This window comes from Bufo bufo, chromosome 4 (assembly GCF_905171765.1).
Source record: "Bufo bufo chromosome 4, aBufBuf1.1, whole genome shotgun sequence".
Classification (NCBI taxonomy): domain Eukaryota; kingdom Metazoa; phylum Chordata; class Amphibia; order Anura; family Bufonidae; genus Bufo; species Bufo bufo.
The window spans coordinates 362302553-362330349 of record NC_053392.1 but is presented as its reverse complement, the minus strand read 5'-3'; the positions used below and the strand labels follow the sequence as shown (position 1 = coordinate 362330349).

The following is a 27797-nucleotide window of genomic DNA, read 5'->3' as shown; positions in this document are numbered from 1 at the left end:
GGTGAAAAGTGGCCCTGTACTGAAAGGGTTAATTACTGAAGACAATAGTGGAGGGGATTGCCCAAAATTAGGGCAGGAGCAAAGCGGCAGTTGCCCATAGCAACCAATCACATTCCAGCTCTCATCGTTCAACGCTCTCTAGAGCCTAAAAGCTGAAACCTGATTGGTTGCTATGGACGACAACATTTCTCTCCCACACTTTCGGTCTCTGGCTCCAGGGCTCGCCTCCCAGCTGATACAATATGGCGGCTGGCACGTTTCCATAGTAGCACACACATGTAACCAGTCTCCCTTGTATACGTCGCCTTCTCCAGCCTTAGAGCTGATTGGTCACATCGGCATTAGGGGAGGGGCGAGTGCAGGCTGCCGCTTCCTGCATTCTCACGGCCGGCATGGCGGCGGTTGGTTGCGGGAGCGGTGCGGGGAAGAGCCTGCTGCGCTTTATGAAATTCGTAGGGCAGCTGAAGGTGAAGTAGCGGCCGGTACCGTGCTGCGTACATGGCATCCATTTTCAGCTTCTCACTGCCGCGCATGCGCCATCTGCCCTATGTAGACGCCTGCTGGAGGGTCAGAGGCACGGTATCCCCAATGTTTACTTGTGGTACCCCTTCTGGTATTAGTGGGGGGCCTCTGTGAAATTCCGGGGGCAGGATCGCTCATCATGGGAATCCCTTCTGTCGGCCAGTTCACACTGACATGCGTGTTTCTGCCTCAAAACAGCCTCTCGTTCATTTCAATGGGAAGCAGCATTTACGTTGTTTTTTTTTCTGCCTGGAAAAAGGAAGCAGCATTCTGTATCTTGGGGTGAAATTGGTGCTAAATCTCCCATTGGAATGAATAGGAAGCATAAAAAAAATGCAGTTTTTTGTATTGAAGTAAACACCCATTAATAAAAAAAAAAAAAGGCATGAAAAAAGCATGGATTCTGCTCGAAATCTTGTAGGTGGATTTTCAATAGGCTACATACACACGGACGGATGTATTATGTGGGGGTGTTCTTAGATTTACCAGAGGAATAAGTGCAGCATAATACAGTGCCAGCAATGTCGGCAATCCCATCTACCTGCCATATTGACACGCAGGACAGATTTTAGAATCGGCCTCATGTACGTTTATTTTACTTTCAACGTGAGGGGAGTAATCTGCATGTAATCCATGTGGATATATAGAATGCAGGTTCCCTTAAAGGGGTTGTCCCAGTACAGCATCCGCTATCCACAGCGTCTGATTGGCAGGGGTTGACTGCGGGGGGCTCCACAGGGACCTGTGCTCATTCAGCTATTTGGGACTGTCAGAGATACAGTAGTTGAGTACAAGCTTTCCTCGGCAGTGTATATACACGACCGCCTCCCTGTTCGAATGGGGTCAGAGCCCCTCTGATCGGAAGCTGATTCCCTATCCTGTGGATAAAGCATAAGGGTCCATTCAAACGTCCGTGTGTGTTTTGCGGATCCGCAAAACACGGAGATCGGCGATGTGCGTTCCGCATTTTGCGGACCGCACATCACCGGCACTTAATAGAAAATGCCTATTCTTGTCCGCAATTGGGGACAAGAATAGGACATGTTCTATTTTTTCAGGAACGGAATTGCGGACCCGGAAGTGCGGGTCCGCAATTCCGTGTCCGGGCAGCACATCGTGCTGCCCCATAGAAATGAATGGGTCCGCAATTCCGTTCCGCAAAATGCGGAATGAAATAGCGGACGTGTGAATGGACCCTAAGTTGTAATGGGATAACCCCTGTAAGGGGTTGTTTAGCCATTGATCGTTTCTTCCAAAAGCAATACCCCACCTTTCTTCTGCTGTGCTCATCCTCTCCCCATCTCTCCTTTCTGTGCCCTCCCTAGCAGGATATGTGACGCAGCAGCCAATCGCTGGCCGTAGCAGGTCACGATAGGTTTGCCGTCCACCATCAGTTTGGCGTTTCAAGCAGTTAAACCAGAAAATGACGGTGGGGGAAGCTTAAAGGGGTTTTCCTAGCTTTGTCCGTTCTCTGTTCGCTGCAGCGCTGGGACACACTATACAATGGACGACGCTGTGTAGTTGTGGCGCCTGATGTACCGGGGAACAGCTGATTGGCAGGAGGGCAAGGTGTTTGACCCCTGGCTTATTTTCAGGATAGGCCATCAGTGTGAAATAACTGGAAAACCCCTGTCCATATGCTCTATTAGTGCTCATTCAGACAAACCCGGTCCGAACATTAACCCATTAAAGTCAATCGGTTAATTCGCTGGAAGGACTTTCCACATAAACCATAGCCTGCACCATCCACATCCAATTCTCCTGAGCTCAGGAATGGCTCTGCCAGAAGAATGCACACAGAAGCCAATTGTGCGCTGTCACTTTAAAAACTCCTCTGTGTTTAGCACCACTGCTATTTTATGTTCTTATGATTTGTTTTATGTGGTTGTGAAACAAAATGCTAGTGTTCCATTAAGGGTACAGTCATACAAACTTAAAGGGGTTGTCTCATCATGGACAATGGGGGCATATAGCTATGATATGCCCCGATTGTCTTATAGGTGCGGGTCCCACCGCTGGGATCCGCACCTATATATCGAGAATAGAGCCCCGCAAGTGAAGGAGGGTGCACTGCGCATGCGCAGCCGCTCTCCATTCATTTTCTATAGGGCCGGCGGAAATATTTCCGTCAGCCCCATAGAAATGAATGGGAGCGGGGCCCGTGCATGTGCGGTACGCTCCCATTCACTTCTATGGGAGGCCGGCTTGGTGGTGGCCGGACCGGAGTCCTCCAGCCACCACCTTGCAGGGCTCCGTTCTCGATATAGGTGCGGGTCCCAACGGTGGGACTCGCACCTATAAGACAATGGGGGCATATCCTAGCGATATGCCCCCATTGTCCATGATGAGACAACCCCTAAGGCATCTGTGCTCGTGAACCGTTGTTTGCGGTCTGCAATACGGGCACAGACGACCTACAGCCGTGTGAATGGACCCTAATTGACATAACTGCTACTCATAGTTCAACTTTTGCAATTCCCAAAATAACGGTCTTGCTTTTGGTTTGCAGAGAGTCCCAAGAACAGGATGGGTATACCGCAAAGTGGAGAAGCCAGAGAGCGTGTCAGATCATATGTACAGGATGGCGGTCATGGCGATGTTAACAGAAGACAAGAAACTAAATAAGGATAGGTATGGTCATAATGACTGGACATACGAGGCAAGCTGCGTTGGCATTAGGACCTCATGACTGTAGGACGCCATCCATTATCATATCTTATATCAGTGTAGAAAACAGGGATCTGACAGGGTGGGGTGAGTTCTGGAGGAATCATTTCTTTCCCCTGAAGCTAGGGAGCACTACAGATATCAGGCTCTGCTTCATTAATGTTAGATACACATTCAGAATGTATGGCAAGGGCCAGTATAGAGGGGTCATCTCAGTAAGAGGCCACCTGTGATGGCTAACCTCCAGCACTCCAGCTGTGGTAAAACTACTACTCCCAAGATGTACACTTCCTTGGCTGTTCTCAGAACTCCATAGAAATGAATGGAGCATGCTGGGAGTTGTAGTTGCACCACAGCTGGAGTGCCAGAAGTTTGCCATCACTGTCCTAGAGTCTAACCAGAGAAACAGTGGCTCTCGATTATGTGGCCTTCATCTGGCCTCCTGATACATGGTCGGGCATTCAACTGCATCTCTGGCAAGCTGCAAATTCAGCTGAAATTGGAGGTTTCAGAAGCTGGGTCCAGAGGAATCAACTGGACACTGTGCCAACGTCTTACTCACAAGGGCTGTCTCGATGAGACTACCCACTTAAAGGAAATGTGTCACCAGAGATGTTATCTGCAGTTAAAAGATCACAAAACATAGCTTTTTTTTCTAATCTGTTTTTATTTTCTGATTGATTCTAGATTGTAAATCTGTTACCCGAACATGATTATGTGGGCGGCCATCGTGCCTGAGCTGTTCTTTACAGCATTTAGAAAAATTGCTTTACGGCAGTCCCATGGGCCATAGACACAATGGTCTGGAGGGGACCTCACTGACTTCTATTAGGAGAGTTTTCTGGGCATGCTCTGTGACCTGTGCAGAGGTCATTGTACAAGGGAAGAATAGATAAACTCTGACAATCACCTGTATCACCAAATGGTGGATCCTGTCTTATCTGTACACAGAGGTGATATCATTACAGGCAGGATTAGAATGACAGATACTCAGGTAACTGCAGTAAAGGGATCTGTACTGGACAAGAAGTAGCGTCTGGTATTAGGCTTAGTGGCCAGTGCTTAACCCTTTCATCCCCAGATGATTTTTTTGGTTTCTCAATGGGCGTCTCCTTCTCCCCGGCTGTGACCCTCTCCGCTGGGATTGGACCACGTTACAGCCAGGGAGAAGGAGATGCCCATTGAGAAACAGGGAAGTCTCCTCCTCCCTGTACAGATGGTATTCATTAGCATACCAGGTGGGAAAAGTAACAGGGGGGCACAGCGGGGGAACGGAGCACCGGACAGATAACCTGGTAAGTGATCTTACATCCCTGCACTATGCCCTACACAACCCCCTACTTCTTTCATAGCAACCAAAAAAAAGACGAATTGGCCATTTTGACTTTTTTTTTCCGTTTTGCAGTATGGGGCAAATATTTTTATATTTTGATAGTATGGGCGTTTTCACACATGGCGATACCAGTGATGTTTGTTTATTTTTTAGCTATTTTTATTTAGATTTTGGGATGAGGGTGTGTTTTTTATTTTTATTATATTATTATTTTTTTGAACATTTTTGTATTTTATTTACATTTTTTTTACACTTTTTAATAGTTCCCCTATTGAGCTTGAATAAGCAATCATCAGATTGGGGTCTATGAGACTTGCGCTCGGAACCTATGTGCGTCAGCCTCGGATCATTCAGGAGGATCACATTTGACCACGGCATCTGAGGGGTTCAATGTATGTGATTGTTGTTATGGTCGATTGCATACATTAGTCCCGAGTGTCTGCTGTTTAAAACAGCAAGCACCCAGCGACACTCGTGAGCGGGCGCCACCTTTAAAGACCTGCCAAGTGCAGTACATGTTGCGTTGTGCAGATCCGGCAGGCAGTTTCGTTGCCAGAACTGCCTGCCGGATCCGGAAATCCGTGTGCAAACGGATAGCATTTGTTTCCGGATCCAGATACGGATCCGTCTAACAAATGCATTGAAACACTGCATCCATCTCTCCGGTGTCATCTGGAAAAATTGGATCCGGTATTTATTTATTTTTTTGCATTTTTAAAGGTCTGCACATGTGCAGACCGGAAAACCGGATCCGTTTTGCCGGAACACTTGGTGCCTGATCCGTCATTAATGCATTTCAATGGAAAATAATGCCAGATCCGGTGTTCCAGATCCGGACGGAGAAAATACCACAGCATGCTGCAGTATTTTCTCCGGCCAAATGCCGTAAGAGGGACTGAACTGAAGACATCCTGATGCATACTGAACGGATTGCTCTCCATTCAGAATGCATGGAGATAAAACTGATCAGTTCTTTTCCGGTATTGAGCCCCTAGGACGGAACTCAGTTCCAGAATAGAAAAACCCTAGTGTGAAAGTACCCTAAAGGGGTTAAATATAGATATTAACATTGGAAATTAAAAATAACATCGTCAAAAATGTTTTATTCTCTTTACGTGGCACCCTCTAATTAATTGCTGTAAGCCAGGGATTTGAAACCTCCAGCGCTCCAGCTGTGCTCAAACCACTACTCCCAACATGCGCACTTTGCTGTTCTTAGCACTCTCATAGAAGTGAATGATGCATGCTTGGAGTTGTAGTTTCACAACAGATGGAGTGCCTGAGGTTGCTGATCTCTGCTGTAGGCAGATGTCTTCATTGGAAGATCATGAGTGCGTTCTTCCTTGTGCGCAGTGCCTTGGACCTGTTGGATTAACTGACGGTACCATATTGCTATAATTTCCACCTAAATTCACCTTCAGCTGTTCTTTTCCCCCAAGTGTTTTACATTTATGTTGAGCTACCTTTTATTTATTTTTTTCATATTTTTTCCCCCCCATTTTCCAGAGTAATACTGAAAAGTAATACTGACCACATGATGCAGCTGGCTGCCCACGTGCATTGACATGTGGCCACATAATTTTGCCATTATATCACCCAAACTGGAGGAGGACAGAAAATGGCATCTACGGTTGGCCACCACAGAGAGACAGCTTTTGCGGCAATATATTGTGCTGCACTGTGGTATATGGTTCTGATGAGACGGTATTTTGCGCTATGGTATTGCTGACCCTGCCTAATTGCGTTCCCATTTTGCTGCTGTAAGCGACGTGTGCATGTAGCCTAAGAGGTAATGCTTTCTTCTGGTTGTAGAATTGCTGCTTTCTCGATGTGCTGCATGCATCACAAACAGTATGTCTGTGGAAACTGCTCAGCATGGTTATCCTTCTCATACAAAGACCATGTTGGATGCTTTAGTTCCCTTTCATAGTACACACGCAATACTGCCTAGAAAACTAGCGCCACAACTGAGACTTGAGCAGTTGCTCGGACGGGTATGTTTCTTATTTCTTATAGCTCTTTCTTTCAGGTGTATAAAGCTTGCTCTTGTGCATGACATGGCAGAATGCATTGTGGGTGACATAGCTCCGGCTGACAACATCTCCAAGGAGGAGAAACACAAGAAAGAAAAGGTAAGTGGCTTTATGGTCTTCTCAGGCATTAAAGGGGTTATCTGAGGCTGGAAATGGCCCCCCCCCCCCCCAATATGCCTGGGCCCCTCACACACAATATACTTACCTGGCTCCCCGCTCCCTGCTCCGCTTCTGGTCCCCGCATGGCCGCAGCTGCTTCATCCAGTGTCAGGGGTGGGGGGGTTGAGCAGCCAATGGCAGGCGGTGACGGGGACGAGTCTTCCTAGCATCACGGGTGACGCTAGGGAGGCTCGTCACCACCTGCCATCGTCACCCCCGAGTCCGGATGTTTTCATCCACGCACGGGGAGAAGCAGCTGTGGCTGTGCAGGGACCAGGACCGGCGCGGGGAGCCAGGTAAGTATAGTGTGTGTGAGGGTCCTGGGCATATGGGGGGGCATTTCCAGCCTCAGTTAATCCCTCGTTATGTGTAACCTATAATTTTATCTCACAGTTATAACCAGACAGTGACGCACATCCTGTTTTTTATTTTCTTATTGCAGATTTTTTTAAATTCTATTTGCTGAACATGATTTTGGGGGCAGCCATCTTGCCTAAGCTTGTATTGTATTAATAGGGTTGTCTGGGCGGATGACATCTCCTTAGACATCGTTCACAGAGACTCACAGACCACACGGATCCATTGATATTTATTTGTTAGGCTACTTTCACACTGCTGTTTCTGGGTCCGCCTGTGAGATCTGTTTCAAGGCTCTCACAAGCGGCCCAAAACTGATCAGTTCAGCCCCAATGCATTCTGAATGGATAAGGATCCGTTCAGAATGCATCAGTTTGGCTCCGTTCCGCCTCCATTCCGCTCTGGAGGCGGACACCAAAACTCTGCTTGCAGCGTTTTGGTGTCCGCCTGGCGGTGCGGAGCCAACCGGATCCGTCCTTACTTACAATGTAAGTCAATGGGGACGGATCCGTTTTTCACTGACACAATATGGTGCAATTTTAAACGGATCCGTCCCCCATTGACTTTCAATGTAAGTCAGGACGGATCCGTTTGACTTACACTTAGACTTTTTTTTTACTTAGTTATGCAGACGGATCTGTACTGAACGGATACCAGCGTTTGCATTTATAGGTGCGGATCCGTCTGTGCAGACACCAGACGGATCCGCACTTAACGCAGGTGTGAAAGTAGCCTTACCTAACACATCAGTTGTTTTCCACTGACCAAGGGTCAATAAAAAAACTGGGAACATGGACTATTTTGGTTCTGTCAGTGGTTTTTCACTGATCATTTGTAGGAGATGCTCTGGAAGCCAGTTTTCAGCCTAGCAGTGCACATGGCATATGGATGACATAGTGAAGGCAACTGACATCTTCACAGATGAAATACTGACCATCTTGTCACAGATGTCATCATGGAAATGTGAACAAGGCCTTAGGATAGTGTAGTAAATAGGAGCTGAGCTGCAATCGCCCTCCACGGCCAACCGTGTACAGAGCTGTCCACTGGTAACAGAAATGATATTGATGACCTATCCTTTAACCCCAGTAGTTACATTAAAATTGGAAAAACCCTTATGAAAATGTCACTTTTTTTTGTAGTTTTAAAACTTTTGTCTGAAGTAAACATAGTTGGTGCACAACTCAGATGACTGAAGTGCATTTTAACCTCTTAGTGACATGACAGTAAAAATGTTCATTCCATTCTGTGTTCCAGCGGTCATAAAAATTTTTTTTTTTATCTCTGAGACCTTGAATTTTGCAAGACCAGTTGTAGTTTTTTTTAGGAACCATTTTTAGATACATTTAGAGTATTAAATATTTTATTTTAGGGGTAAGGTTAAAAAACTGCAATTTTAACGTTATTTTGTGGAATTTATTTTTACGGTGTTCACTGTGTGGTTTAAATAACATAACTTTATCCTGTGGGTCAGTACAATTATGATGCCATGTTTATATAATTTTTTTTTATTTTGCTGCTTGCTTAATAAAAACACTTTGTTTTTTCAAAATAATCCGTTTTTGTGTCGCTACATTCCCATTGGTCTGACGACATAACCTGGTGAGGGCTAATATATTAGATTCCTCTCTAGTGATAATCATTTTCATGAGAGAATGTTTTTTCTTTTCTTCCCTGGCTGGCTGAGATCACGTGGTGGTGGGCAAGGGGTTGCTTTAAGCCTTTGTATCTCAGGCTCTGTAGAAAATAGAGATGTGGACCTGGCCTTGTTTGAAAGCTGGCATTCTAAGATTTGAAACCAGATCAGAGAATTATCTCGTACATTGGGAGACACAGGGCCAGATTTATCATTAGCTCAAGTCAGAATAATGGAGTGAAAAAGTCTCAAAAAAATGCGCAAACGCTAAAACTGCGCACAAATTTGCGACTTTTTACTGCTCTGCACTATGCTTGCCAGTTTTCTGAAAGTGGGCATGTTTACTTATGTAAATGAATCTCTAGACAGATTTACTATTGGGACTATTTAAAAAGTCGCAAAAAATGCGCAATTTCACTCCAGTGAGGACCATGCTTATCTTATGAGACTTTTTAATAGAACATGCGACTTTTTCGTAAAACGTGCGACTTTTTTGTAAAGATGTGCGACTTTTGTAAAGCTGCTTACTGACGGATAAACTGCTACCGTCAAACCAGATTTATTACAGTCTTAAAGGGCCGATCATAAATCTGACTTGGCTAAAACTGACTTTCAGCTGCCATCACTCCTGAATTCTAAAGGATATATCTCCCAATGAGGAGGAGATAATGCTGTGATTCTCATCTTGTTTAAAGGTTAGATTGCCAACCTTCAAACAAGGTTATTTTATAGAACCGGAGATATAAAAGCTTAAAGCAGCCCTAACCCTGCTGCCTGAATTCTTCTCGGGCTGAACTGTTAGGTCTTTTTCCCAGAGCCCGAGCAGAGCTTGGGCAAAACTGTTATGGTGTTAAGGCACATATAAGTACATCTGTATATATTTTATAAGATCCGGCAGCCCTTCTGCGTTTAAAGAATAAAGGTCTGCACTGTTTTTCATAGCTAGTACTTCTGGATCCAACAGCTTTTACTTGATCAGCAGATGCTTCGCAATATGGGAAGCTGGGTTGTCCTTGAATGTGATCCTTCATGGTTTAATCTGTCCTGGTCACGTGATGTTCACTCGCACACGGCTCTGGTAACTATTTGGCTGTTCACCTGTATTGAGCTTCACAAGACCTGGACAAATTTTAAGGTTCCCTTTCAATGATTGCAAGTTGAGATCTTGAAAAGCCCAAGGATTGTTACACAGAATATAGTAGGAAATTGCATAACATATTTATACAGTATGTTGCATAACCTTTACTTTTCCTTACATGAAATGGGGGCAGCCATGTTCCTATTTCAGCAGAACTTAGGATTTGTAGTACAGCAGGCTCCCGGACACAAGAAAGCTACTTTTTGACTTGTATGGAAAATGTGGGCATGCTCTGCGACTTGCAGAGGACTATGTCCCTCACCTATTGTCAGTGGTGATGTCACTTATTTGCTTTCAGCGTTCTAATAGATGGGTTTCTTTAATGGGATATATAGAGCTTTATATGGGTAAGTCAGTGGAGTGCTATACAGATGTGTAATTACATACATACTGTAATTTTTGATTTCTTCTTTCTTTTAGGATGCGATGACCTATTTGTCTGATCTGTTACCCGATGATATGAAGAAGGAGGTGTATGAACTGTGGGAAGTAGGTGTGAAAAAGTCCCTTTTTTCTATCTTCACATCATTACACACTTGGTTCTTAAGTATCTTTAATTGATTGCTCTTTGTAAACTGAGTAATGGCTAATTGTGTATTGCCACAAAAGTAACTACCCAAATATACTGGTCATTAAAGCGATGTGCCAGAGCACAGTATTGATGGTCTGCCCTTACAATAGGTGGGGGCCCAAATCTCAGCACCCCTGCAGATCAGCCGTTTATAGAGGCTGCTTTGGGGTTACCATTGTATTCTCTGACAACCCCTGAAGCAGATGCCCACAGTTCCTTCTCTTCTTCTGGCAAGCATGTGGTCACATGCACATTACAGGCTGTGAAGATGATGCCTTCGTTGGAGTTTATTATGCACAGGCACTGGAGAGCATTTCACAAAGACAGATGAATGGTGTTGTAAGGATTTGGGAAGGGCATTAGAGCAAAGAGGGGAGGAACCATAAATGATTAGAAAAGGAGGACTTTGGCACATGCTTGATGAATAATATCCCCTGAGCACTAATTAGGTTTTAGGAATATAGATTTTCTGCTGCCACAAATGCTAATTAAAATATATTTAGGATGCTGTTTAGATGTAAACAGCAAAATGATGTGCCCGTTTGGGCGCTAACCATACAGAGAACGTCTCTCTCACCTAAGCCTTCAGCCTGTCAGAAGGATTCGGCTTTGCACAGCTACACGGTCACATAGCCAGCTGACTCTGAGGCCTCTGTTTATTCCCATTGCTTGTGAACTCCTCAGTCGAGGGGGAATAGCTGTGCTGGAGTAAGGGTGTGAACTGGTAGGTCCCTCTACTAAACCTACCTACCAGTCCAAAAAAATCCAGCCCACAACACAGTCTTAAATAACCTGTCTCAGCAAGCTATGCTTTGCTGAGACGACACAGCTTTCTAAAATTTTTTATCTCACCCAGCTCAGGACCTCTTCCAGCACTTTACTACCCACTTTACAATGCTGTGCTCCCACAAACCGGTAGTAAAACGCATCAAGAGGACTCCTGAGCTCATGCATATAATGGAGAAAACTCAAGGAGGTGGCATCTCAATGCATTTTACTGCTGGTTTGTGGAAGCACAGCGTCAGAATACAAGTGAGTATGAAGATAGAAATTACATAACCGGACTTGGCACCACTTACACTATGCACTGCTTACTATAGTTTTGGAGCTGGCAGACCCCCATTTAATTCACCAGTACTGTTGATTTATGCAGACATGTGAAAATGTAGAGACCATTTAAGGAAACTGGTCCCCACAATCTCTTTACGACATGTAGGAATGCTGTACAGTCAAAGAAACTCAGTGTTTAGCAATGACAAGTCGTGCCCTCCATGGATAACCATAGTCCTTATTCTGCTTCCTGTCATCTGTCTATACTCGTTCCAGTATGAGACCTTTTGTCTACTAGTGATGATGCGGAGAAGATCCTCTGTAAAATGTATAGTGCAGGGTCTGTGCTGTACCCGGCCATTAGGTGTCAGCACATGTCTGTGTATCCAGTACGCTGTAAACTGTACTCGGTGCCACTTCTGTAGGGGGACCATAAATGTGTGTATGACAGCGGAAAATAAGTATCTCCAGGCAGTGACTAGAGATGCAATCGTAAAAATATGCATAATGGTCAAAACTAAAGCAGCTCACTTGTGACAGTATTGTGTTCAACGATTGTGATGTAACTTGCATGCAAGCTTCAGGATAATGTCCGTGTCCCACAAAGATAATTGTTGCCGGATCTTTACAAATTATAGCGGAATAATTCAGGATCATGCCTGTGGAATAGAAGTATGTATGTGTAATAAAGGATAATTATAGGATTCTGTTCTCGTGTATAGCAGATACAGCTGCAAAACACATGAAGACTACCGACGTATACTTTAATGAAACGCATAAACTGTCCTGACGCACATCCCGCAAAAAGGGAATAAAATAAAAGACCTGCTCCAACATGAAAATTATTTTTGTTCTTCTTCCAAGTTCTAGGCTACCAGAATGTTATCCTTTAGCAGGGTTTTCTGGGAGTTTGATAGTGATGGCCTTTCCTCAGGATAGGTCATCAATACCTGAAAGGGGGTCCAACACAAGGCACTTCCGCTGTATAGTCATTTAAAGAGGCCGTGGCGTACCAAGCCGAATGCTCTATTCACTTGAATGGGACTGAGCTGCTGGTAGGCTATGTGATGAATGAACATGATGTCAATGGCCTAGGATGAGGCCCCTTTAAACAGCTGATTGGTAAGGCTACATGCACACGACTGGCCATCACACGTCTGTTTTAAGACTAATGGTAGTCTATCGGGTTATTCACACTGCAGTTTTTTGGACTGTCAGTGAAAAACGGACGTCAAAAAAATAGAACATGTTCTATCTTTCACTGACCGACTGCCCCCATACAATTGAACAGGTCCTTTTAATGTCAGTTTCTCAGAAAGGCATCGGTGCAAAAAAGTCCATTAAAAATGGACAGTTTATCCGTTTTTAATGGGCTTTTTTTTCACTGTCATGTGCATATAGCCTAAGTCTACATGCACACGACCGTTGTGTGTTTTGCGGTCCGCAAATCGCGTATCCGCAAAACACAGATGGCGTCCGTGCGCGTTCCGCAATTTGCAGAACGGCACTGGCAGCCTTTAATATAACTGCCTATTCTTGTCCGCAAAGCGCGGACAAGAATAGGACAGGTTATATTTTTTTTGCGGAGCAACGGATGCGGACAGTACACGGAGTGCTGTCCGCATCTTTTGCGGCCCCGTTGAAGTGAATCGGTCCGCACCCGAGCCGCCAAAACTGCGGCTCGGATACGAACCAAAACAACGGCCGTGTGCATGAGGCCTAAGGGTGTCAGATCCCCACCGATCAGACATTGATGACCCATCCTGAGGTCAACTACATTGAATTTTCGAAAAACCTATTTAAAATGTCTCACTGGAGATGCACCCCATCCTTCATCTGTTTCAGACAAGATCAGGATAGAGTTTACTGACGGTAAGCAGAGATCATGAAAAGAATATTAAAAGGTTGCAGGAGCGGGTCTTTAATTGTTCCTGCTTCAGTTTAGTGGAATCGTCTTTTTGAGGCAAAGATATTTTGTTTTTGCTTTTTATAAAGGAGATCAGGATTAAGATATTCTGAGTTGGTCGATAAAAATAATCTTTCCTCTGGTTGAGCTTGAGCAGTGACATCCTGTCAGACATGGTAGACGACCCCGAACCGTTTCTCTAGTCTACATTGCAGGGTCATTTCTATTTTTATGCTTGTTGCTGCACTTTGTTAGCATTTCGTTCTTTGACGTTCTAAGTGGTATGTGTATACATGCTTTCCCAGCTTGATTGGTTAGCTACCTGTGACTGTCAGCAGTTCTGTCAAGAGAACAAAGATGTTCCCATTCCACTGTGCAGCCTAATCTGCTTTTCATTCCGCAGAACATGTGGTTTCCAAGGTGACTTGCTCCTCTTTTAAGCCAGGATTCCAAAAACTGCTCTTGCCTGTGCAGAAGGAAACTAATCCAGGCTCTTTTTTTTTACCGCTGTGTAGCTATGCGTCAAGGAGCGTCATGAATATTAGTCTGTTTACCAAGATATCAGACTATCGCCCCTTTTTATTTTTACCTCCTTAAAAGAATGCTTTGCTTCATGGTATGCAATTGACTTTGTAAGCTTTTGTAAGAAATCTAAACTAGTCGGATTAAACCTGAAGTGAACAAAATCTTGAAAAGTCCCTGTTTCCAGATAGTTAATGGTCTTAAGTGCAGCAGCCATATTCTTGAAAGTGCAAGCTCCTCTATAGGCAGAGCTGACAGCCAGGTCTATTAAGGGGTGTTCATGGCTCCAGTTGGGAATATATGATGGGAAAAGAGTATGCAGTAGAATACTAGGGTACCAAAACGTCTTTTACTGTATACCTTTACATGGAATAGCATACTTTCTCCTTTTTTTATGGACTTCTGATACCAGCTCAGCCATGGCCAAAAGGACACTCTTGGCCTCCATCAGTTGAATGGAACCCCGGGGATTTGTTTAGCTTGTATACTTGCTGAGGTTATTCATTTGGGGAACTGAAAGAAAGCACAATGATGCTAATGGCTATGAACACCTTTGGAGCAGAGATAAGCAAATCATTTCTAAATTGATCTCATTTGGCCCAGATTCTGTAAACATTTGAGTTGCATTCAACTCTGAATATTAGATGTTTCGGGTGAATTTAGAAAGAGAGAGGGAGTGGAGAAAAAAAAAAAAGTGAGTATAAGACGCTCCCTGTATAAGATGCCCTCCCCCCAAATGTCAGTGCATCTTATGGGGCAAATACTAATGAGCCTCACCATTGGGGAAGCACACATTAGTACAGCAGGACTGGAGAGCAACGGAATGCAGCGCTTCCTGTGCGGGCTCTGTACTCACCGCTTCCTGGTTTTCTCCTGCAGGCTCTGCACGCTGTGCTGTGACCTGCACACAGTGTGAGGACGTCGGCACGCTCTGTGAGCTCACGCTGTGTGACGTCGGGGAGCAGCACAGAGCTGTAGGAAGAGTGATGGATCTCGGGGGCAGTGGTGTCCGAAACAGAGATTTACTTTAACTTTTTTTTTTTTGTCTGATCTTAGGTCTGATTAACACGAAAGTCTGTTTGGGCGTCTTATTAACATTCGGGTTCTGAGCTGAGGTCTTAGTTGGGGTCTTATTACTATTGGGTGGTCTGAGCTGAGGCCTGATTAAGATGGGGGCACTGAGCTGAAGTCTGATGAAATATTTGGTAAGTGAATAATAAAAAAATCACCAAAGGTGTCCATAGTCTTGAAAGGGGTATTCCCATCTCTGGTGGATATATCTATAGTATATGCCACCAGTGTCAGGCTTAGTTCCCACCTCTGGGTCCTGCTCCTTTCTACAGAACGGATTCCTCAAAGTGAAGGAAAGTGTACCACGCAAGTGTGGCCACCCTCCAATGACTGCCAGCTGGGCAGTCCCATAGCAGTGAATAGTGGTGCCCATGTATACACGCTGTCCATTCACTTTTATGGGACTTCAGAAATAAGTCTCCTATTTTTGGAACTCCCATAGAAGTGAATGGAGAGTATGCACAATGGAGAGATCCCCTTTCTGACCCACATCTGTCCTATCCTATCAATATGCCACCAATGTTTGAGATGGGTAAAACCCTTTAAGAAAATAAAATGATAAATTGTATAAATAATGTATATGTAAGATAAATACGGTACATTTTAATTGAAATATTAGTGCATGTATCTTGGGGAAGAAATGAATTTGTTGTCCTGGTAGAGCAGAGTAAGAAGAGAAGTAGATTGTAAAGTAGGCCATTATGTTCCATGCTTGGAGCTATAAAGCTTAGACAAGCTGCTGCTGATATACAGTGATCTGCATTGTCCTGATGAGGGATAATTTGACAATTTTTGGCTTTCATTTATTGCACAAACTACCCCTTAGGTTTGTGACGGAGATATGCCTTTTTCCATTTAACCAGCAATGTCGTTTGACAGGAGAAATCCAGGCTAAGCAGTAGTGAGAAATGAAATATAATTATGTGGTGGAGGGTTAATGCCACTTAGCCTTGTTGGTTTGGCTGTGTGAAATATTTTCTGGTCAAGTAGCGCTTAGATTTGTTGAAATTCCATGGAAATAAGAGCTAGTCTGTGTGATGGATAATGAAGTGTGAATAATTTTCTCATTATATAGATAACCAAATTCACACTTCTTCTCTTTAAGAGGTGGTCATTACAGCAGTTTAACCCAAAACTGGGAAGCTGTGCCGAGCTTCTTGACAAGAAATGGGGGCTATCTATTGGTCGCATGTTATAGACTTGTGGAAATCACAGGAACATAGACTTGTTAATGTTGTGCAAATGATAAAAAAAATGGAAACAAAATATTTGAAATTTAATATTCAGTATCGAGTGTGAGCGCCACAGGCAGAAAAAACACACTTACTTACACGCCTTGGCGTGCTATTGGTGTGGTTATTAATGGTTGTCCGAGAAATCTTCTGTTATGCCAAATACACTTGGCACACAAAGCTTTAAGATCCTCTGCTAGTAACTCTCTTTGCAATTGCCAACCAGTGACATTCCCGATGTTCTCAATAGGAGACAAGTCCGGAGACTCTGCATGCCATAGTAGCATGTTTAGGCCACCCGGGCTGCTCACAGTAGCACGAGCAACAAGCAGCCTGGCTTTGAGTTGTTCCATGACCAAATCAAGGTAATGCCGAGCTGTTAGTGTACTAAAATTATTCCACCGCACACCATAATCCCAGGAATGGGACAAGTGTGACTTTCCCTTGTGAAGGCCTCTTCATGGTGTTACCAGTGTGGTCTCCAGACCAATCTCCGGCTATCGTTGCATCCAAAGCAAAAGTGGGACTCGCTGCTGAAGAGGGTAGACCTGCATTCTAGCCTTGATTGTCATCTTGCCATGCACCATAATAGCCTTTAAGAGTGGTGGCATGAGGTCAATGGGACACCTGTAGCTGGACGTCTGGCTCATAGCCCAATGTCATGCAAAGGCCTACTGATGGTTTGCGTAAACACTGTTCGCCACCCTAGGCTAGGGATGTGATGTCCAATTTTAGAATAGATCAATATGTTCCATTCTTCTAATCAAATGATCTGTTCATGCAGAGATTCGGCTCTGTGAAGCGCTTGCTGTCATTTAGGATTGTGTTTGCCTTCTCAACCACTTAGACACACAATATTGAACAGTGCTCACATCTCGTCTATGGGGTGTATCGCTCTTCTGGAGTGATAAAGCAAGTTCTCTCATACCAAGGATTCTGTCCCTTTCATTTTGAGGCAAGTGGTGATAACTGGCATGTCAATGAACAGGAAGCATTGCACAATCATCTCAGATGACTTGATACGATTTTTGAGGTTTCATGTGGTTAAAAACATTTTCTCGCCCAATTCCTTGGGGGACACAGGAAACCTTGGTATAGCTCATCTCCATAGGAGGCGTGACACTAAGTGAAAGACTGTTAAGCCCCTCCTCCAGCAGCTATACCCTCAGCCTGGAGCGAGCGACTACCAGTTTTTTGCTTAGTGTCAAGGAGGCAAGACACTCTCTGCACTGCAGAGCTGTCTTTGCTAAAGATTTTATTTTTTCTCTTTTATTATTTTCAACTTTTTTTTCCTTTTTTCAACAGGGACAACAGAGTCGCATTAGACCTCTCTGTTTTCCCGGGGTTGAGCTGCGCCAGTGCCGGTTATCCGCACTGCTGCCTCCCCCACAGAAGAAAAGGAGGACCAGGGCAGCCCAGCTCCCCTGCATCCCGCTAGCACAAGGGTCGCCCACCTGCAAGCCCCTCTCCAGCTCCCTGCCACTTCGGTGCCAGTGGCTGAAGGGGCGTCCCTGCTGGATGGACAGAGGGTGAAAACGTCGATGGTGAGGTGGCTGTGCAGCCGTTCTACCCCCTCCCCCCCCCCCCCCCCGTTAGGGCCTGATGCTGCTGTCCCCTCTGCCTGACCTTCATGTCAGTTACAAGTTACAGCTCTCTTAGCTGTGAGTCCTGCGGCTCCTTTGTGTGTGGGGCAAAAGCGGAGCGATGCTCGTGGGGGAGGGTTACAGTGCAGTTTTACCTCAGGTGCGGCGGCCGTGGGCCGCCTTTCGTTATCAGCTGCTGGATAGCAGGCACACGTGTACTGCGGCTGTGTTCAACTGTCGGCTGATATTCTGACAAGCGCACGCTCTTGTCCGGCCACTGGTGTGCGTTCGCCTCCGCTTATATGGAAGTGAACGGGGGACATTATTCTGTGGGGTTTCGGCGGCATGTAATATTTTGAATCACGCGCGCGCGCGCGAGAAGTCTTATCGGTGGGCGGAGCTTCGTTCCGTTCCACTGTACATGTTAGGCTTCAGTCAAGGGGCGGACGTCTTTCTTCCCGCTCCTCACTAGCCCCGCCTCCTCTTCGTGCCTGCCTGCTCTCAGGACAGATTACCTCAGGGCTCTGAGGACCGCTGCTGTTGCCGCTGCTGTGCCGTCTGCTCCCACTGTGACCTGGTAGGACTGTTGACCCCTTCCAGCACTGCAGCCCTCTGGCCTGGACGTTTTTTGTATATTACTTCCAGCCAACATGTCTGACCCCTCAGTGCCTGCTGGTCCTTGGTATCATACCTGCACCGCATGTAAGGCACCCCTTCCTCAAGGGCAGCCTGACCCGCATTGCTCGGCTTGCAAAGCCCCATTACAGGGTCCGCCATCTGCTGTGTCACCCCCTGGCCTCTTGGATCCCCCTGACTGGGCTAGATCCCTTTCCCAGGCTGTGGTCAGTCTCACTAATGTTGTGGGCCGCCTTGCAGATACATTGCCCTTACCGCAGCTGGATAATTCCCCTGCTGGGCCCTCCGGGTCCGCTACCTTAGCTGACCCGTCTGAGTCTCTCTCTCCAGGCGACACCTCCAGAGTCCGTCAACTCCAGAAGCGGTCCAGGGCGGAGCACCTATCATCCTCGGATGCTTCGGTATCACCCCCAAGGGTGCGCCCTTAGTCGGGTCCTTCCTCATTACAGGATATGCCCTCTGAAGGGGAACTAGCCGATTCTGATTGGGATATGGACTCGGCCTTGCCTTCAAAGCTGGCTTCTGCTGTGGGCCATCTTATTAACAATATCCGTGATACCTTTAAGATTCACGATGACCCTCCTAATTCTGAAAAGGCCAGTGTTTCCTTTTTTCGCCAAAAACAGGCGTCTGCGGTTTTTCCCCTCCACGCTGACTTCTCGTCGGTGGTTTCTAAGGCCTGGGCCCGTCCTGATGCCCGTTTTACCCCGCCTAAGAAGTTGGATATCTGTTATCCATTCCCGGCGGATTGCATTACAAACTGGGCGTCACCACCTAAAGTCGACCCCCCTGTGGCCCGTTTGTCCAAAAGCACGGCTATTCCCGTTGCAGATGGTTCTTCCTTACAATCCACGGAAGATCGCCGGATAGAGGCCATTACAAAGGGTATCTTTGCAGCCTCCGGTTCCGCCCTCAGGCCGGTCTTTGCCTCCGCTTGGGCTGGAAAAGCGGTTTCAGAATGGGCGTCTCAGCTGGATCAGGAGCTTGAATCCGACGTCCCTATTCAGGACCTCCGGGCTCTGGCCCAACTTATCGTTCAAGCCGGAAAATTTGTCTGTGAGGCATCCCTGGATGCGGGGGCTCTTATAGCCCGTTCATCTGCCCTGGCCGTTTCGTCTAGAAGGGAGCTTTGGTTAAAGGTTTGGACGGCGGACGCCACGTCAAAGCGGTCTCTTACTGGCCTTCCCTTCACTGGTTCTCGATTGTTCGGGGCCCGCTTGGATGAAATCATCTCTGAAGCCACGGGAGGGAAGAGTACACATCTTCCCCAATCCAGGACTAGGAGCACCACTCGAGGCCGTCCCACCTTTTCTCGCTTCAGGTCTTCCCGCAGAGCTCCCACACCTCGCACCACTTCAGGTCCATCCTCTAACCCTGTCCAAGACAGACGTAAGAAGCCTTTTTTTTCGGACCCAGCCCTCCTGGCGCAAGTCACAGCCTGCTCGTCCTCCCGCGACCAAGCAGAACCCTACCTGAAGGTGCGCCCCCACCCACCCGGGTGGGGGGACGTCTCCTCCTGTTCAGGGACTTCTGGCAGACGCACGTCTCCGACGCCTGGGCTCTCGAGGTGGTGTCTTCCGGGTACAAACTCGAGTTTGCGTCCCTCCCCCAAGTTCGGTTCTTTCGCTCCCGGGTTCCTCGAGATCCCCAAAGGGCGGCCGATTTCTTTACTGCCACTCGTACCCTTCTGGACAAGGGGGTCATCGCTCCGGTTCCTATGGAGGAAAGATTCAAAGGGTTCTATTCGAACCTTTTTGTGGTCCCCAAAAAGGAAGGCTCGGTTCGTCCCATTCTGGATTTAAAACGGTTAAACCGTTTCCTTCGTCTTCAGCGGTTCCGGATGGAGTCTCTCAGGTCGGTGGTGGCCTCTCTGGAAAAAGGGGAGTTCCTGGCCTCTATCGACATCCAGGACGCCTACCTTCATATTCCAATCGCTCGGTGTCATCAGTGCTTTCTGCGCTTTGCAGTGGGGTCCGACCACTGCCAGTTCGTTGCCCTCCCCTTCGGGCTGGCGACAGCCCCTCGCGTTTTCACAAAGGTCCTAGCCCCTGTCCTCGCCTTACTTCGTTCCAGGGGAGTTTTTCTTCTTCCATATTTGGACGATCTCCTTATCAAGGCACCCTCTCTGTCACTGACATCTGCCAGTGTGGACCTCTCGCTACAAACCTTACGCCGGTTCGGTTGGATTATCAATCTTCCCAAATCCGCTCTTGTTCCATCCAGGCAACTGATCTTTCTAGGGATGCTGCTGGATACAGATGCAGCGGAGGTTCGGCTTCCGTCAGAGAAGCGCCAGCTCCTTCATCGGTCGGTTCAGAGCCTTCTGAACCACCGCCGTCCTTCCTTCCGGTTCAGCATGCGGGTCTTGGGACAGATGGTATCCTGTTTCGAAGCAATCCCCTACGCGCAGTATCACTCCCGCACCTTTCAGACTGCCATTCTGTCCGCATGGGACAAGTCCCAGGAAAGTCTGGATCAGCACTTTCCCCTTCCCCCCCAGGTTCGCTCCTCTCTACTCTGGTGGTTACGGACCCCTCTCCAAGGGAAGTCCTTCCTACCGATAACTTGGTTGGTGATTACCACCGATGCCAGTCTGCGGGGTTGGGGGGGGGTGTTTCCTCCTCGGTCCGTACAAGGCACTTGGTCTCCATCGGAGTCCAAACTGCCGATCAACGTTCTGGAGCTGAGGGCGATTCTCCTCTCACTCCGGCATTGGACTTCGCTGCTTCAGGGTCACCCTGTTCGTGTCCAATCGGACAATGCCACGGCTGTGGCATACATAAATCATCAAGGGGGCACTCGCAGCGCGGCAGCAATGAGGGAGGTGTCTCTAATCCTTCGCTGGGCGGAAGTTCATGTTCCAGCCATTTCGGCCATTTACATCCCGGGGGTGGACAATTGGGCGGCGGATTTCCTCAGCCGGACGACGATCGACCCGGGCGAGTGGTCTCTGCACCCCGACGTCTTCGAGTCTCTTTGCCTCCGTTGGGGTCGTCCGGACGTGGATCTCATGGCCTCCAGATTCAACCACAAGCTCCCCACCTTCATGGCCAGAACCAAGGATCCGGACGCTTACGGCGCGGACGCGCTTGTCCTTCCCTGGACGGAGTTCTCTCTCCTCTACGTTTTTCCGCCCCTGCCTCTTCTTCCACGAGTCCTTCGGAAGATCGCGGCGGAGGGCACGCCTGCGATCCTAATAGCCCCGGATTGGCCTCGTCGTCCTTGGTACGCCGACCTTATGTTGCTCCTGGCAGACGCCCCCTTGCCTCTGCCTCTAAGAGAAGACCTCCTCTCTCAAGGGCCGATCTTCCACCAGCATTTAGGGTCGCTACGTTTAGCGGCGTGGCTATTGAGACCGCGGTCCTAACGCGGCGGGGGTTTTCTGCTGACGTGGTCCGTACCATGATTCGTGCGCGTAAACCGGCATCGTCCAGGATTTATTACCGAACCTGGCGGGCCTATTTGAACTTCTGCGAGACCTTAGATGTTCATCCCCTTCGGTTTTCTCTCCCCACGATTTTATCCTTCTTGCAGTCTGGTCTGGACTTGGGTTTGGGTCTCAGTACCCTAAAGGGTCAGATCTCAGCGCTTTCGATCCTTTTTCAGCGACCTCTGGCTCCGCTCGGTCCAGTTAAGACTTTTCTGCAGGGGGTTGCTCACTATGCTCCCCCGTATCGCGCTCCCGTTCCATCTTGGGATCTTAATGTTGTGCTGACGGCTCTCCAATCTTCTCCTTTCGAGCCTTTGCGCAGGGTTTCCCTTCGCTTGTTGTCTTGCAAAGTTTTTTTTCCTCGTAGCCATCACGTCTCTTCGGCGTGTGTCTGAATTGGCGGCACTTTCTTGCGTAGAACCCCTCTTGGTTTTTCACCAGGACAAGGTGGTTCTCCGCCCGGTTCCGGATTTCCTTCCGAAGGTGGTGTCCGCTTTTCACCTGAATGAAGATATTATCCTTCCTTCTCTGTGCCCGTCCCCGTCTCATCCTCGGGAACGGGATCTTCACCGTCTGGATGTTGTTAGGGCTCTGAGGATCTACTTGGATGTAACTAGACCCTTTCGGCGCTCGGATTCTCTATTTGTGGTTCCGGAGGGTCCGCGCAGGGGGCTGGCGGCATCTAAAGTGGTTATTGCCCGCTTCATCAAGATGGCTATTGCTGAGGCTTACAGTGCTAAGGGCAGGGAACCGCCCTTTGGTGTTACCGCTCATTCTACCAGAGCGGTCGGGGCTTCCTGGGCTCAGCGAAATCGAGCTTCGGCTGAACAATTGTGTAAGGCGGCCACCTGGTCTTCTTTGCACACTTTCACCAAGTTCTACAAGGTGAACACTTATGCATCGGCGGATGCTGCTTTGGGCCGCCTGGTCTTGCAGGCGGCGGTGCCTTAATGCCTATGGTGCTTTAATTCACTTTGGGTTGTGGTCCCTCCCTATTTGTGGACTGCTTTTGAACGTCCCAAGGTTTCCTGTGTCCCCCAAGGAATTGGGCGAGAAAACGAGATTTTTGTATAACTTACCAGTAAAATCTCTTTCTCGCTCTTCCTTGGGGGACACAGCACCCACCCATTGTTTTGGTTGCCCTGACGGGAGTTTTGACTTGTTGGTGTTAATTTGGTTGATCCTTGCCTTTGTTTTAACTACTTGGGCACATAACTGGTAGTCGCTCGCTCCAGGCTGAGGGTATAGCTGCTGGAGGAGGGGCTTAACAGTCTTTCACTTAGTGTCACGCCTCCTATGGAGATGAGCTATACCAAGGTTTCCTGTGTCCCCCAAGGAAGAGCGAGAAAGAGATTTTACTGGTAAGTTATACAAAAATCTCGTTTTTGCGTCCAACCTGACTTTTATGCCCCTCCCACATGGCATGGATTGGAGTTAGGTGCTTAAAATTTGATAATTTGCAGATCTTAGCGACACATGCTACTTCCTCAATTTCCATAACCTTATGGCTTGTTCCTCTTGGTGTTGCATCATTATGAGGGTGAGTCAAATATTATCCGCACTCTGGCTGTAGAATTTATTTTAATCAACTTTCAGAAAAGACAAATACATCATTTTTCAAAATAATCTCCCTAGTCACTGCTGTGTAGGTTTGAATGTGTTATGTCAGTTCATTTGTTACTGCAGTGCGAGAAACAATGGCGGCGTGCATGAATACATTTTTTGTGGTCTCGGGGTGTGTCTGGTGCTCATATTTATTGAAGACTTTTGGGGCTCCTTAATTCAGAAATACATCTAGATTAGTCATATTTTTGGTACGGATTGCAGCACAAAAGTGATTTGTGCTGCATTCTGCGACTTTTCCCTGCAGCTCAGCCTAAAACCTTTTTAATGAGGGAATAGAAAAAGCTTGTTGACAGAAGGGCAGAGTGTATTTAAATGCAGGAAGATTGTTAAAAATAAAAGAAATGTATATGTCTTTTCTGAAAGTTGATGACAGAATGCTGGTTTCTGGCTTGCTCACTCCCCGACCTCCGCTGCTGGTCTCGGGTCCCTACATAAAAACTCCTTGTTTAATGCTGCTGCATTCAGTCACTGGCCAGTGATTTGCTGCATCAGCATCAAACCAGCAGTTTACATGGACTGACTTGAGACCAGCAGCAGTGCCGGGGATCACCAATACCTGTGTCGCAGCAGGGGGAGATGCCACCCAGTAGTAATGACACTGTCTCAATATTTAACACACACTAAAGGATGCACCACATTGGTTGTGTGATCGTTCACCAAGCACCTCTATCCATTTATAAATTGTCAATCTGAGCTCAGTCACATTAAGGTTTCTTGGTGTATATAAATTTTTCTACATTTGCCAGTAAAATGCCACAGAGAACCCCATTTCTTTTTAGGATTTGTCCTGCAGTGTTCTGTATAGAATATAACAGTTTGTGCTTTGCACAGGAGTATGAGCATCAGTCCAGCGCTGAAGCGAAATTTGTGAAAGAGCTTGACCAATGTGAAATGATCCTCCAGGCTCTTGAATATGAAGAGCTTGAAAAGCGACCAGGAAGACTTCAAGATTTCTACAATTCAACTGCAGGTATGGCATTTATGTGGAATCTGTTAAATAAAGACTTATATTTTGCAGTCAGCGTGATATTTATAAGGGCTCATGCACATGGCTGTTCCGTGCATTGGGGACCGCAATATGCGGTCCCCAATACATGGGCAACATCCATGCGGCAGCCGGGACAAATCGAGACCCATTCAACTTGAATGGGTCCATGATCCGTTCAGACCGTAAAAAAAAGTACATGTTCTTTTTTTTATTTATTTTTTCACAGTGCGATGGCACGGACAGAAACACCATGGAAGTAGGGGTTGGCAGTATAGGCGATATGCGATATAAATTTGGGCCACGATATGGATTTTCGCCATATCGCCGGACCGCGATATGATCGCGCTCTCTGCGCGCACCATTTTCTCCTGAGCTGGCCGGCACAGTGGAGGGAGAAGGAGGGAGTCCCTCCCTCCCCACTGTGCGCGGCTGCCGCTGAACACCAATGAGGACAGAGTAGGAGGAGGAGGGGAGGGACTGTGGCCACTGCTCCACCAATGAATGTGCCGGCCATATCCCACAGGGTCCCCCTCCCCCCCATCATTGGTGGCAGTGGGCAGTTCCGATCGGAGTCCCAGCAGTGTAATGCTGGGGCTCCGATCGGTTACCATGGCAGCCAGGAGTCACGCTACTGAAGTCCTGGCTGCGATGGTATGTTAGTGAGCAGCATTATACTCATTATAGCATTAGCAATGCGCCGCACAGACCTATGAGAAGAAGGAGCGACCGGCAGCCACGGCGCACGTGAGTATAATGCTGCTCACTAACATACCATCGCAGCCAGGACGTCCTGGCTGCCATGGTAACCGATCGGAGCCCCAGCATTACACTGCTGGGACTCCGATCGGAAATGCCCACTGCCACCAATGATGTGGGGGAGGAGGAGGGGGACCCTGTGGCCACTGCCACCAATGATTAATACTGGGGAGGGAGGGACCCTGTGGTCACTGCCACAAATGATTAATACTGGGGAGGGGGGGTGGGTTTGAGTTACCATAGGGGGCGGATCAGAGGCTGGGGGGGGGGGCGGCAGATCAGAGGCTGGGGGGGGGGGCGGCAGATCAGAGGCTGGGGGGGGGCGGCAGATCAGAGGCTGGGGGGGGCGGCAGATCAGAGGCTGGGGGGGGCGGCAGATCAGAGGCTGGGGGGGGGGCGGCAGATCAGAGGCGGGGGGGGGGCGGCAGATCAGAGGCTGGGGGGGGGCGGCAGATCAGAGGCTGGGGGGGGCGGCAGATCAGAGGCTGGGGGGGGCGGCAGATCAGAGGCTGGGGGGGGGCGGCAGATCAGAGGCTGGGGGGGGGGCGGCAGATCAGAGGCTGGGGGGGGGCGGCAGATCAGAGGCTGGGGGGGGCGGCAGATCAGAGGCTGGGGGGGGCGGCAGATCAGAGGCTGGGGGGGCGGCAGATCAGAGACTGGGGGGAAGCACATGAGAGGCTGGGGGGGCGGCAGATCAGAGACTGGGGGGAAGCACATGAGAGGCTGGGGGGCACATGAGAGGCTGGCAGCCATGGTCAGCTCCCTGCTGTTGTGTGCACAAAGCACAGGGCAGCAGGGAGAGTGTAAAGTCCTATTCACCCTAATAGAGCTCTATTAGGGTAAATATGACAAGGGTTCTAAGCCCTTAAGGAGGCTAATAGTTATTAAATAAAAAGTTAAAAAAATAAATAGTTTAAACACCCCCCCCCCCATATAGAAAACAATATATCGCATATCGCACATGCTTAAAATTATATCGCAATATAAATTTTAGGCCATATCGCCCACCCCTACATGGAAGCACTCCGTAGTACTTTGGTGCCTCCGTTCCGCACTGCAGGGAGCACACAGCCGGTGCCCACATATTGCGGTCCCGCTGTTTGCATGAGCCCTAAGTGAAATGATGCTTCAACTTAAAGGGCATCTGTCAGCAGATTTGTCCTGTTGCATGTGCGCTTGGTAGCTGAAAACATCTGTGTTGGTCCCATGTTCACATATTTCGGCATTGCTGAGAAAAATGTAGTTTGGAGCCTCCAGGAGCAATGCGGGCGTTGCTGTTACTCCTAGAGCCATGCCCTCAGCACTTTGATTTACTTTAGGAGAAGTCAAGGCCGGTTGTGATGACATTTTCACTGCCTGGTCCTGTCAATCAAAGTGGAGATGGTGCTGCAGTTGTAGATGGAGCTGAGCCTCTAGGAGTAACGGTAACGCCCCCGATGCTCCTAGAGGCTCATTTGCATAAATCATCATTTGTGTCAGCAATGCGTGCACATATGAATATCAGACCAACATGGATGCCCTGAGCTGCCAAGCGCACATGCAACAGGTACAAATCTGCTGACAGATGCCTTTTTAAATGGGTTGTCACATCAGGAAAAAACCCTTTCTTTATGCCATATTGAAGCATAAGGAAATCACAGGGGATTGTCTGAGGAAAAGAACCACTGCAAAAAGTAGTTCATGCTCTGCAGGACCACATGGCCATGAGTTTTAGTAGTTGCCTGATCATTTGAATGCAGTCAAAATGTATGGCTGCTTGCCTTTTTCCTGGCAATATAAAACCCGACGCATTCAGCCAAGTCTGTAGAGTATAGATTGTCCTGCTAAGAAAATGTATGATTTTACTTAGAATTCTTGTTTTAACAGTTTTAGTCTGAATAAAAAATTGGGCAACATTTCAGCTAGTGTAATGGTTTTAAAAAAAAGTGCAGTGCAGAGGAGCTCTGATGGATTTTGGTCCACCCCCTCGTGCACTGAATACCTAATTTGCATATTAAAACTGTTCTTTTTCCCAGGAACGGCACAGCACAGGAGCAGGATTAGCCCTACCAGGCTTTATGCCTGGTTTGATAAGTTTGATTCTGATGAAATATGCTCTTTAAGTTGTCTTTTTTTCTAATTTGTATACATACATTTCATGCTTCTTTATGTAGATATAGAATGTTAGTGTTCAGAAGTAGAGCTTTGTTTTAATCAAAACTGTTTTCTTTTTGGTTTTTTACAATATAGGAAAATTTAAACATCCAGAAATTGTTCAGTTGGTGTCTGCAATTTATGAAGAAAGAGACTCCAACATAGCTTCACAAGGAAGTAGCTCTCAGCTGTAAAATCGTTTTATTTCTGCCCAGAATAAACTATTTATCCTTTTTTTATACTTGTGTCTTTTTGGAATTTGGAGTGTGGGGAGGAACTTTAAGACTGGAGATTATTTTATTCCAAAACCTCACTATAGCAAATGTGGGCAGAAAAAAACAAGGAAGGTAAAGCTGCTAAACACTTGCATGACCATTTCTTTCTCTTTGGGAGATTTTAGGAGAAATATGTATAGTGGGACAACCCCTTTAACCCTGTTTAAGGACCT

At 47.3% G+C, this 27797-nt stretch overlaps 1 protein-coding gene across 1 annotated transcript; it reads left to right on the top strand.

Annotated features, from left to right (window-relative positions):
- The first annotated feature begins 357 nt into the window (after nucleotides 1-357).
- Nucleotides 358-27583, top strand: HDDC2 (HD domain containing 2). The gene is made up of 6 exons (XM_040429095.1): nucleotides 358-467; nucleotides 3032-3153; nucleotides 6552-6654; nucleotides 10266-10334; nucleotides 24304-24442; nucleotides 27446-27583. The coding sequence occupies exons 1-6, from the start codon at nucleotides 393-395 to the stop codon at nucleotides 27541-27543; spliced, it is 606 nt and encodes a 201-aa protein (XP_040285029.1). The 5' UTR covers nucleotides 358-392; the 3' UTR covers nucleotides 27544-27583.
- Nucleotides 27584-27797: the final 214 nt, after the last annotated feature.

Excerpts from the sequence above, each read along its gene's own strand:
- HDDC2 (XM_040429095.1), top strand. The coding sequence starts at position 393 with ATGGCGGCGGTTGGTTGCGGGAGCGGTGCGGGGAAGAGCCTGCTGCGC. Across the intron at positions 6,655-10,265 it reads AGAAACACAAGAAAGAAAAG|GATGCGATGACCTATTTGTC; the intron begins GTAAGTGGCTTT and ends TCTTTCTTTTAG. Across the intron at positions 24,443-27,445 it reads TTTCTACAATTCAACTGCAG|GAAAATTTAAACATCCAGAA; the intron begins GTATGGCATTTA and ends TTTACAATATAG.